This window comes from Typopeltis vanoorti, chromosome 8 (genome assembly GCF_054136105.1).
Source record: "Typopeltis vanoorti isolate ZY-2024b chromosome 8, IOZ_Tvanoo_1.0, whole genome shotgun sequence".
Taxonomy (NCBI): domain Eukaryota; kingdom Metazoa; phylum Arthropoda; class Arachnida; order Uropygi; family Thelyphonidae; genus Typopeltis; species Typopeltis vanoorti.
In genome coordinates, this window is record NC_143556.1 from 65,483,892 (window position 1) to 65,497,274 (window position 13,383).

At 33.3% G+C, this 13,383-nt stretch overlaps 1 protein-coding gene across 3 annotated transcripts in view; it reads right to left on the minus strand.

Moving 5' to 3' along the window:
- Positions 1-724: 724 nt before the first annotated feature.
- Positions 725-13,383, minus strand: part of Hn (phenylalanine hydroxylase) — a 98,055-nt gene continuing 85,396 nt past the window's right edge. For all 3 annotated transcript variants that reach the window (XM_090396729.1, XM_090396730.1, XM_090396728.1), the window contains exons 12-13: positions 9,815-9,930; positions 725-1,135 (exon numbers count right to left, since the gene is read on the minus strand). In XM_090396729.1, the coding sequence (XP_090252855.1) occupies positions 1,092-1,135; positions 9,815-9,930 (160 nt within the window). In that variant the 3' untranslated portion in view covers positions 725-1,091. The remainder of the gene's footprint in view (positions 1,136-9,814; positions 9,931-13,383) is intronic.

Genomic DNA, 13,383 nt, shown 5'->3' on the forward strand with positions numbered 1-13,383 from the left:
TTTATTTATTATATATTCTTGAATTTAGGAGTTGTAAAATAGTGTTGGCTTGGGGACGGCATATTCCCTAATAACGTTGCTGTAAATTCTTTGCGTAAATATGTTTATATCGTCTTGCTGTACAGGTGCAAATTATCAGTAGTCAGTGCTGCCATCTAGCGGCCCTTGGCTATGATTTCTCAACATGTTGATTTCTCAACATGTTCTGTGTCTGAATATAGTCGACTGTAAACAATAATTATAATTAATCATATATAATAGTAAGTAATATACATGATCAGTTTACTGAATATTAAAATTTTATTTCAATGTTAATATTCCAAATTAATTAAGAAAGTAATCTACGCACCACATAAATTATATAATTTATATCATTGTATTTGAGGAAAATTCAAAAATTGAATGAAGTTTTGTACTTTATAAATCTGCTTTCATTATCTAGAATAATAACTAGCTGTTTGAAGAGCTTTTCCATAAATCTGTTCATTTGTGCGATTTGTATCAGATTTCTTTATCGTAAAACATCCATACTGTGAAAAGGGCAAACTAAGCTTTGTGTGTGTGTGTGTGATTATGTTGTTTCACACTCAGAAATTTCAGTTTCTTAGAATAATGTTTTGTTCATTAACGACTGAACTATGGAGGCTCCGTTATTGCAATGCATTATTGTATTTAGCATTGCATCTAAAGTGCGTACACACATTATATGAACGCTAAAACCACACTCTGTTAATAACAATAGTTTATTACATATGGTATTCTGTACATTATGAAATAGCATTTTGTGTAAAAACTGAAGCATTAATCAAACTACAAGAAAAATACTCTGTCATTAGTTTAACATTTCAGAGGATATGTTATACTTATTTGTAACTCAATAAACCTAAAAGTTGAATGGAATGCTAAAGGTAACCTAAGAGATGACAAAACTCATCATATAGGGGTGGTGATAATATATATATTATCACCACCCCCATATGATGAGTTTTCATTGAAATATCCTCCGATTATATGATGCTACAGATCGCTGTATATCTGATTGATCAACGTACAAAATTTGAATCGATGTCCTTTAAAATACGCTCCAATATTCAGTGGACTTTCTTCATGCCATCTATTAGCAACTGCATCTCGACTGAAACGATATAAACTGATTATTCAATATTCATTCAATACTAAAATAATTTGATTCATAACTTGTTGAAATGTTAAACTGGGGTATCAAATATGTGCCGTTTTACTGTTATGCACATAAGCGGGGAATAATGAAAGAGGAACACTGCTAGTATCATTCCCATCAAATGGGATGGTATTGGAAAACATTGTTAATCCGGGAAATTTGTGTGTGTGTGTGTGTGTGTGTGTGTGTGTGTGTGTGTGTGTGTGTGTGTGTGTGTGTGTGTGTGTGTGTGTGTGTGTGTGTGTGTGTGTGTGTGTGTGTGTGGTTGAGTTGGTTGGTATTGCAGTAATTTCCAAACCTTTTCTAAATCAAATTCAAAACAGAACTTCATCCAGACTATATTCTAAGCTTGCGTTTTCTTTTCTCCACTACACAAGTTTTAAAAATTCCAAATCAGACAACGAACTACGTCATAACTTGTATTCTATATAATACTTTTAACTGCCCGAATATTAAATTTCCTATGTACAATCGTTTGTTACCATTGTACATTTGGTGTCAAACTGCACGTTAGAATTAAGGATGACTAAAACTGTTTTTAATCTGTCAACGCATAGACTCATCAAAGTATTATGAGGAAATTAAGGAGCTACCCACAGTATTAATAGGCCATAGATTTCCACCCTTTGCATGTAGTACTGTCATAAAATGCATTTATTAATAATACAAGTAGAATTTAAATTATTGTCGAAAGAGTTTTTTCACCCCCTCCCCGTCTTAAGTTCTGCTGAATTTGCAATCTTTACAACTGAACTTCTCACTAGATGTCCGTCTGTCTACCTCTCCTTAAAATCCAATGTAATTAATATTTCTATAAGGAATTAATTATTCGTTCTATGATATAACTACCATTTCCTTCTGATAGTGAATTCATTATAATTGGAAAACTGATCATTGATTACACTATAAGTGCTAGAAAATTCATGGCGATTCTGTGATTAGAAAGACAGGGAATATTTTCTTTAGGTTAGATCATATGAATGTCACTCCCTTGGAGCTAAACAGTGAACTAAAAAAAAAAAACAAAGCTATGTGAAAGGAAAGTAACAGAACTTCTGAGGAGTTCACGCTAGTGGGAACGAATAATGTAAAACTTGTATTATTTAAAATGCCACAGTTTTTTTTTTCTGGTAATCATATTAGCTGTTAAATCAAAAGTAAAACCATTAATTTCATTATTATGACGTTCTGAGTTTAACAGCGAGGAATCCGTGGACATAGCAATGGCAACTAATTCTAACTATTCTAAGTCAATTACGTAAATTCAAATAAATTCTAAGTAAACTACGTTATGCTTCGTACATAAGCTAGTTTGTTACTTTATGCCATCAGCTTATTAATAATAAAAAATGTTTTTTTTTGTTTTGGTTTTTAGACCCATCGAATTAAATAAAACCATAAAATATGTAATGTTTTAATACGCTTTAGAAATTTAGAAAATAAATCAAAAGAAATTTATGGCAATTGATTGTAGAAGTAGCGAATGAAGGAATAATAATATTGACGGAAGTGGAAAGTCGACTTTAAAGTGTACTTTGAATGCTTTCAAGAAATGATATACTAATGCACAAAGGTTAAAGAATAAATACTTGTGGTTTTAATTACAATTGAAGAAACTCAGCCGTATATGTGGAGAGGTTTTCGTTCTGACTTGAACCAAAATGCTGATATCAAAGTACGTAATGGCGACTATAACGTTGTCAGAAGAATTCGAATAGAAAAAAAAAAGAGGAGATGTAAGAGAAGATTTACCCTGAGATCGATAATAAATACAATTTCTGTTTAATAGGGAAGGAGAAATGCAAGACAGCGTGATGCTTCATAACCATGAAGTGTACATAGTTGAGGATGGGAGTGTGTTAATGGAGGAAGCAGTGATAATATTATTTATTTAAAGAGAAGGAATTTTAAGATGAATATAGTGAGTAGGAGAAAGAAATATCTGATAATATGAGGTAATACATTTGTGGAGGTAATACTTCATGATAGTGATATGAGCAACATGCACACGAACCAACTAGAAAGGGCAGAATATCACTAATCAGAGGAATTAGTGAAAAACAATATTAATTATCCAGAGTCTGTGTGATGGTAATCATTTGACCTTAGAAGGAAAACTAAGATTAAAAGGGAGAAATTATAATTACCAAAGTATCAGGTGTGAAATTTCATGAAAGATAACTTTATAGGCTTAAGAATCAGCCTTTGTTCTAATGTGCAGATGAATACAAATGCAGCGGAAATTTAAAATGTGCACATAAGTATTCTACAGAGAAACTATTACACAAAAGTATACAAATATTTAAATAAGAATATTTAGTTATAAAAAGATTAATTATTTTTGTCTTATTTTCCTCATTATCTCGCTCTTTCTTGTTAGCCTCTTTGAAAATTCCCTTGTGTTGGCAGAAAGATACATTCCGCAATTAGTGTTATGTTAGAAAATTCAGTTGAAGCATATAAAATTGGGAAAAAAAAAAAAAACAGCTATTGAGTATCATAAATATACGACAACTTGCGTTGACTGAACTGTTAACTGAAAAATTTAGCAAAACTTGAATTACACCTAGCTAGAAATGCCAGGATTAATCCAAAAACGATTATAGACATGTAAAAAGAATAAGATAAACGAATTAGCATAAAAAACTCCTAAAAATAATTTTGAATGATCCAGCTTGGGATGGACAAGAATTTAACGAGTATTTTTGCTAGTGTATACGTGAACATTGGTCACTTTAAGGCGAAATACTTCTTAAGAGGCAGGTTTTAATAACCTAATAGCATAATACAGAAGAAGGAAGTGGCGATGTCTGATATCAGCTATTATGGACGACCCGACTTACGGCGTTACTTACCGTACTTACAAACGGGCTCCCAAGGCTCCCCATAAGGATAATTAATAATGAAATAATTAAATTAATAATTCGGGAACTAGTTTCTTTCGCGCATGTAAACAAATCCGCACTTCGCCGCATTATTAAAGCAGCTCTTCCCGTTATTTGGAAGTCAAATTTAAGCCTTGGTCAAACTCTCCAACTCTCCATGTTTGAAGATTGGTTCTTGAACTTGTTTATTCCTGCTGTGGAACGTTATTGTTCGTAAAAAATTCCCTTTAAAATTCTGCTTGTGCTGGGCGGTGCTCCTGGACTTCCAACATCTTTGGATGACCTTCACCCTAATGTAAAGGTCGTATTTTTACCACCCAACAGTACATTACTCCAGCCAATGGACCAGGGAGTCATTTATTACTTACAGCGTACATTTCCTTGAGAGAGTTCTGAAAGAATTATAACATCCATAATACCATTAAAAACATTGCTGATTCTTGGCAGGAAGTGAAGCAATCAATAATTAAAGGGGGTGCGGAACAAACTGTGCCCTCCGTTCTGTGATGATTTCGTGGTTTCACAGAAGACATCGCCGAAGCCAGAAAAGCTGTGGTGGATAGTTGCAATGCACTGCTATTGAACATCAATGAAAATGATATCATTGACTTACTAGAGTCCCATTCACAAGAATTAATCAATGAAGACCTTATGGAGATAAAAAAGCAGCTGATAAAAACACAAGAACACGAAGAATCAGATATCTAGAGCCAAGAAAGTTTACGACAAAAGAATTATCTGAACCCTTTCGTCTCATTGAAGCAGGATTTTGCTAAGTTTGAGGAGCAAGATCCCAACATTCAGCGGTTTAGAAAGATTTGTCGTGCAGTTAGTGAGAACATCAGCTGCTACAAGGCCATTTATGATGAAAAAAAGAAAAAGGCTGTGCAAACAAACCTAGATACCTTTTTCAAAAAATCGACTTTAGTGGTAAGCTCCCCTCCACTAGAAACATAATCAATTCCTGATTCTCCAGCACCATCTCCCGATTAATGTTAGCCTACCTTCTTGCCTCAGAAATGCCCCTTCCAGGAAGCAAGACATTGATGCAAACTTTAATATTCTTATTATTACTACAGGGGTATTAATATTAATAATAATAATAATATTATTACAGTATTACACTGTATTATTATTGCCACATATGAGATATTATGGTATTGTTATTATTATTATTATTACCGCATATGCGCTGTTCATCAAGGATCCGAGTTACATACAAATTCGACTTACGGACGTTCTCAGGAACGTATCTCGTTCGTAACCCGGAGACTACCTAGCGATCTACCATCCTTATTTGGATTAACCCTTGAAATTTCTTTTTCTTCTTCAGGATTTTGAGGTACATAATCGTTCAAGTATTCCATGCTTTCCGAAATCTTATTTAGTACGATATGGTGTTTTGTCTTATGCTATTGTAAAATATTTTGTCTGTAAATTGCGTGTGTTCTTCTGACTTGTTTGCGGAATTAAAAATCCGAGTTTGCGACGGAAAACTCTTTCGCTACCATATGAGACCGGTTAACTCGCCTTCACCTGAAAAACCCTGAGAGTGATCCTTTGTATCCTAAATAGAATTCAAATCCAGGAAATCACTATCACTTACTGGGCTAGGAAGAATCAATTTATTAATGTTATACGTAGAAAAACATTAGTTGCTTAATAATCATATCTAGGATATTGTTGAGCAGAGTACAACAAACTTCTCTTAAGGGCGAGATCGATTATGTAATAAACCCGCTTACTTTTTTATGAACATGTTAAGAGAAAAATAGACCAGGTAATAAATGTGATGTGATTCATTGTTTTAGCAAAATCTTTGATAGCGTTCCACATAGGAAGTTGCTTAAAAACCTATAATATTTATTTCCAAACAGGCAATAAATATTATTATTACCTAGTGAGATGTGTAGGAAATTAGTTAATATTTGAAGGTAGAGTGGTCATAAGAGAATGTGGCTGGATGCCGGAATCTCAGGGTTTGGTGAAAGTTTGGTTTTTATTAAGATTAAAATTTCTCTTTTTGCTGATGACATGAAGGTATCAATTGTTCTCCTGACCTTTGTTCTTTGTAGGATGGTCGTAAAATAGCTGGCGATGAAATGGGGGTGGGTTGAAATTTAATGCGAAGAAATGCAAGTATATGCGGTTTGGTAAGAAGGTAAAATGTGATAAATATAAGTTGAACAATTAGTAATAATATTTTTGGTTTACAGATCAAGTGTTGATCAATTTTATTAACTTAACCAAATCGTTTTGCCAAGCTTTAACTGTTGGCGTCTTCAAGGCACTTACATATAGGCTGAAACAATCTCACAATTATGTGTAACTATAAAACTGACAAGAATAGCTGTAAAATACTGAAGCCTATTGGCTCTTTATATTTATGTAAAAAACTGACTAGAATAATTACAAATAAAATAGTATCGAACGTGCGTCAAACACGTATCGTGTGTACAAGATTAGCTAGCTGTTACTAGGGAACTTTCTATAGTTTGTATGAAAGTTCATTTCTTTTGTTTTTAAAGATTTGATTAGGGCTTTTCCATATCTCTGGGAGTATTAGGCCTTGATTTCTGTTAAGGTTGACAGTAGAACGGGCGACTGTGGCTGCTTCTTTGAAAATTCTTGAATGGTAATCTTCCTCTAAGTAAGGGGAACAACTTTTGTCCCACTCGATGACATGGTTAGTTGTAGAGAAATGAGACGATAGGCCAGAAATGTCCTGTCTGTTGTTTTTGACATAGCCAATGTGCTCTTTTTGCCTGATTCCAAGGCTTCTCGAGGTCTGTCCGATGTAATTAGAGACACACGAGCATGGAATATTATAAACTCCAGCATATTTATAGAAAGGGTGGTTGTCTTTTGGAGATCTTAGTAGTTTACGAATAGATTCTATTGGTTTAAATGTCATTCTTATTTTGTGTTGTTTGAGGAGGCTGGCGAGTTTGTAGGAGATGCCACTTACAAACGGAATTGCAATAGTTTTTATATATTGAATATCTTCTTGTTCTTTTTGTGGTGGTTCATAGAAAAGGACTTTATTGACTAGTCTTCTTGGATAACCGTCCAAGTACAGATTGTTGGAAATTAATGTTAACTCATCTTGAAGGGTCTCGTTGTCTGTTGTGATGCAAATCGCTCTCTCTGCTTTAACATGTGTACAATGCTGAGTTTATGTGAGATGTGGTGAGATGAGCTGAAATGTAGGTAGCGACCTGTATTGGTCGGTTTTCTGTACACCGATAGATTTATACTACCATCAATTTTTTTTTTTTTTGATTAAGATGTCTAAAAACGGTAGTTGTTTTTCTCTTTCAAGTTTCAGAGTAAATTTAATAGAATGATGGAAGGAGTTGATCTTTTTGAGAAAATCATATAGGGCACTTTGTTGTTGTTCCGCACGATGAAGATATCGTCCACATATCTGAACCAAATTTTAGGTTTGGGAATAATTTGGGATAGGATTTTATTTTCTGAGTCTTCCATAAAGAGGTTAATACATGAAGGTGAGAGTGGGTTCCCCATCGCCAAGCCTGTTAATTGTTGGTAGATCTTACTTTTCCACGAAGAGTAGTTAGAATTTAGGCAGTGAGCAAACAATGAGGTTATATGTTGTGGGAACAAGGTACTTACGATGTCAATGACCTCCACTATAGGAACGTTTGTAAAGAGAGGAGAGCCCACTCTCACCTTCATGTGCTGACCTCTTTATGGAAGACTTAGAAAATAAAATCCTATCCCAAATTAATCCCAAACCTAAAATTTGGTTCAGATATGTGGACGATATCTTTATCGTGCGGAACAACAACAAAGATGACCTCTATGATTTTCTCAAAAAGATCAACTCCTTCCATCATTCTATTAAATTTAGACATCTTAAAAAAAAAACAAATTGATGGCAGTTTAAATCTATCGGTGTACAGAAAACCGACCAATACAGGTCGCTACCTACATTTCAGCTCATCTCACCACATCTCACATAAACTCAGCATTGTACACATGTTAAAGAAGAGAGAGCGATTCGCATCACAACAGACAACGAGACCCTTCAAGATGAGTTAACATTAATTTCCAACAATCTGTACTTGGACGGTTATCCAAGAAGACTAGTCAATAAAGTCCTTTTCTATGAACCACCACAAAAAGAACAAGAAGATATTCAATATATAAAAACTATTGCAATTCCGTTTGTAAGTGGCATCTCCTACAAACTCGCCAGCCTCCTCAAACAACACAAAATAAGAGTAACATTTAAACCAATAGAATCTATTCGTAAACTACTAAGATCTCCAAAAGACAACCACCCTTTCTATAAATATGCTGGAGTTTATAATATTCCATGCTCGTGTGGCTCTAATTACATCGGACAGACCTCGAGAAGCCTTGGAATCAGGCAAAAAGAGCACATTGACTATGTCAAAAACAACAGACAGGACATTTCTGGCCTATGGTCTCATTTCTCTCCAACTAACCATGTCATCGAGTGGGACAAAAGTTGTTCCCCTTACTTGGAGGAAGATTACCATTCAAGAATTTTCAAAGAAGCAGCCACAGTCGCCAGTTCTACTGTCAACCTTAACAGAAATCAAGGCCTAATACTCCCAGAGATATGGAAAACCCTAATCAAATCTTTAAAAACAAAAGAAATGAACTTTAATACAAACTACAGAAAGTCCCTTAGCAACAGCTAGCTTATCTTATACACACGATACATGTTTCACGCACGTTCGATACTATTTTATTTGTAATTATTCTAGTCAGTTTTTACAGTTATTCTTGTCAGTCTTATAGTTACACATAATTGTGAGATTGTTTCAGCCTATATGTAAGTGCCCTGAAGTCGCCAACAGTTAAAGTTTGGCGAAACTAGTTGGTTAAGTTAATAAAATTGATCAACACTTGATCTGTAAACCAAAAATATTATTACTAATTCTCAGGATCAAGAAAATAAACCTTCATTATAAGTTGAACAAATTGGCTATAGAAAGCGTTAATGACAAGGAATTTAAGTTGAGGAATTATATTAATTCCTAAACTTAAATAAGAAAACTACTAAATCTCAGCAGATTGTATAATTAATTAAAAGAAGGTATATGAGATATGTGGTGGAAGTTTCTTGCTTCTAGATGTTCTGGGCTCTACTAGAAGGCATAATATAAAGATAATAAAGAGTTATAAGATATATGCTAATTCACTTTAGGATATTGAAAATAAGCGGAAATAGCCTTCAGCAATGGGTTATTGAAAAAAAAAATGAAGTAGCTTGAAGAATGAATTATAACTGTTATTACTGGAGGAGTAGGTTAATTAAAACATGTATAATGGTTATCTAACTTAGTCTGAAACCCTGAATCTATCAATGTTATACTTTTGTGTTCAACAACATACCATTGTGTTATGTTTTGAACATCGTGTTTTGTGTTATGTAAAAATAAAATAAAATAAATAGAAAATTGCATCTTTCATTTATCACTTGATCAATGGAGTGTTACTCTCAGTTTTTTCTTCTCTTTCTTTTTCCTCCTCACAAACATAAAACCAGCCTTGAACACATTTGGTAACGGTTTCATGCACTGTGATGGTAAATATGGGTAATTCATGAAATTATATCTTTATCACCCTTGTAGGACTTTAACTCTTGATGAAAGGCCAATACTAATAATATATACTGTTTTTCATATTTCACTAAAACTATTTTGAGGAGTAATGAGTAAAAAAATTAATTTTTAAATACTAGAATACTTACATTGAATATCTCTTGCTAAGCCTTCCAACTGAGGTTTAGCGTCTAGAATTTCTACGCTCTGAGTATATGGATTATAGCGAACGGTGAAAGGACGAGGGATAGATAAAGCAAATTCCCTACAAAAGAATAAACATTTGGAGTAACTGAGGTGTTCATAGTATAACCCCTAGTACAATTAAATTCTTTTTATTTTTACGATTACATTGAATGTGTTCTCTCCCTCCCTCATTACAATATATTAAATCCTCTGCTGCCCGAAAGGCTGAAATGCGGCCTTTGCCGTCTTTCTCTCTCTCTCCACTGATATCTAGCTCTCCTAGAAATTTAATAAAATAACAATTCCTAATTGCGAAATTGTATATTTTTTATTTATTTTAATATAAATATTATTTAAATAAAATCTAGAAAAAAGTTTATTTTAACTCATAATCAAATAAAAATATGCAATTTTTTTTTTATTCTTATATTAAACCTGAAATTTATTAATACGCCTTTTCTGTTTTTATGAGTTAGAAATAATAAATGTATCTTGGTTTTCTTTCTTTTATATCCAAAGAAGCCAGATGTATTATCATGATGTAGTTTAATAATAGCAAATGTGAAATCTGAGGTAAATCGGAATGCTGGGCCGAATGTGACTTTTTTCCCCCCCATTTGTAAGTCCAGTGCATGGGAAAAGTATGTTGCATGTATACAAAAAAAAAAAAAAAAGCTGAGTGGTAATACATTCCAAAATAACAACAAATATAAAAATAAAATTATAAATAAAACAAAATCAAACATATAAATCTAAATTTAGTACTCGATTAAGAAACCACTTTGAGTTAATACATGCTTAATATTAACTTATGTGGTTTTTGAAGGATTTCTAGAGGCAGTCTTCTTTGTATATTCTGGAATCGTACTTACCTATTCCTTCTAAATCATTTTCAACTGCTATTCAGAAATAAAGGTGTTACCATGTACGTTGCAGTCAATCTCATTTCACACATTTTCGACTGACTTAATTAAACTACGTTAATTTAAATCTTTTTATTTGTAGAATTTTCAGATGTGTTTCATTTCAATAGGATTATACGAAAACGATCACAAAAAAGAGGACATAAATTCAATTGAAAACGCGCGATATTATATGCACTATCTTCTACTTACGTCTCGATTTTTAAATCAAAGTGGATATTATATTTGGAATAATTATATTATATAATGTGAGTCATTATACAAGGTTCCAAGTATCAGTAAATTTGCATAGATTAGGACATTCAAGCAGTGTAGTCTCTGTCGACCAGATATTAATATTATATCCACTGTACTTTGTTAAACTAATTTTATACTCGACATTTTTCTCAGGTGCAAGTGAAAGTTTAAGTTTGAACTATTTATTTATTCTACTAACATAATTTTATATAGGTAAAAACTGTGATTGTCAGCTGATGATGTAGTCCATTACCTCCCCACAAAAAAAAAAAAAAAAAAAAAAAAAAAGGACCAGAAACATAAGTGGGCAACAATCGTACTACTTCTGATTCCCCTGAAGATTCATTTTCGCTGTTCTGTTGACACATTCGATAAGACAAGAGGAAAGCCATTTACTTCTTTATTGTATCTGGACGCTAACTGGCATTGCTAATTATGGAAATAAATAAGATTAACAATATTATGGAAAGGGCAAAGGATATGCAGGCGATGCTATAACTTCAGTTGTAATGTTTTTGCCTCCCTGTTTATAGTCCGTACACTGTGTGCTATTTTCCTAAAAAAGAAGTTTAAGATATCGTTCGACAGCAAGTTTCTCCCCCCCCCTCACCTTTCTGTCTAATGTGAATACTGCCACTAGAGATTGTAAATAAACCTATTATAGTACATTAATATCGTCAGTGGGATAATGATTACATAATTCGGAAATCCTGCTCTAGATTTCAAACATGGAACTTTTTAAAGCCATTTCAAGCCTCCAATGAGCAAGATGGAGTCCCTCATGGGTCGATGAAATTCATTTTCCACCTAAAGATCACATAAACATTCACCCAAGGCGTGATTCAAATCCACAGCTTGTTGGTTTAGAGGGCTGGTGTGCTGACTACTCAATCAACTAAGTTATGATACTCTAACACATTCTCACGGTCCACTAGAGTACACTTACCTTATGTCAATCAGATTTCACTTCGATGATGGTCGGTGTTTCTTTTATTGCTACTGTTTTTGTTCGCATGATCGTCCAGTGAAATACCAACTCAAAGAAAATGATTTAATGATGCCTTCACCATCCTATTCGTGCTACACAACACTGCTCATGCCACTTTGATCTGGCTCATCTAGTCTGAGCCATTTAATCGTGGCCAAGACTGTAAAACCGAAGAAATCGTTCAGTGCGTCTTAGCGACTTCCCCGAAACAGTGCTTAGCTGCTTTCCGAACGATGTAGTCTCATTTTGGGCAGCTGAGGAGTGACCATAACTGTTCTTATCTCTTATATTCTATTTTCAACAGTGTCTTTCTCCATACTCTGTGTATTTGTTAATTAGAATGTTTGAACTATTATACTTTTTGCTAGTTTTACAACTATTATCGAAGGGAATAACCGAAATCAAGGTAATTATAATGTATCTCGAGGTACTGTACCAAATCTGCAATCCAAAAAAAATTCATCACGTAAGTTCATTTTTATTTTTACAAATATGTAAACTTTTTAATGGTTTTTGGAATATTTTCTCATGAACCACTATTATAAATTAGAATTTATAATACTAATTATAATACTAAATAATAATATTGATAATACCGATTGCCCTTTTATAACTGCTATGACTCTTAAGGCATGTGATGACAATATCTGAAAATGGCGGCATAGTCTGGACATGTTTGAACATATCTGAACCAGTTTAACATGACCGAATAGTGTAACATATGTGCAGATTGTTTTTGTCATGTGCTTGTGATTATTACAACTATTAATCAGTGACACAACATCTCTTGTGTCACAACGACTACATACTTTCTAATGCTTTCTTTCTGCATACTTTCTTGTTTAACCTTGGAATCAACCATTGTGCATCACGCTTTAGGTTTTCCAGCACTTGCTTCATCATTATCGTAAGATATTGCAATGTTGATTGATGATGAATCCGCTTCTGGCGTGCTAGAAAGTCATTGTCATCCTATGAAAGCATTTATGAAGTTATCAAGAAGAAAATAAATGATCATGTTTAAGATTTGAATTTATCGAAATAACAATTTGAACGGCCTATTAAGATTCAACTTAATACTTTCAGATAAAGAATAATTTACTATGGTTGTTACATAAGTATTATTTGGAGAAAAATGAATGATGGTAATAATCTGAAAGGTTGGCTCTTATTTGTTGATGCATTCTAAACAAATTTAAAAGCAGTTTTTTGCATAACAGCAAACAGAAAAAACTTCCATATCAAGCAAGCACGAAGAATGAAAGAAACATTTATAAATATATCCAAAAAATTGATGAACGTAATCAAGCACAAGAACTACTATTTGAATATTTGCGGCAATGTAAAATTAATTGCGTTACTTCTGAAAATGCAAGGAAGATTT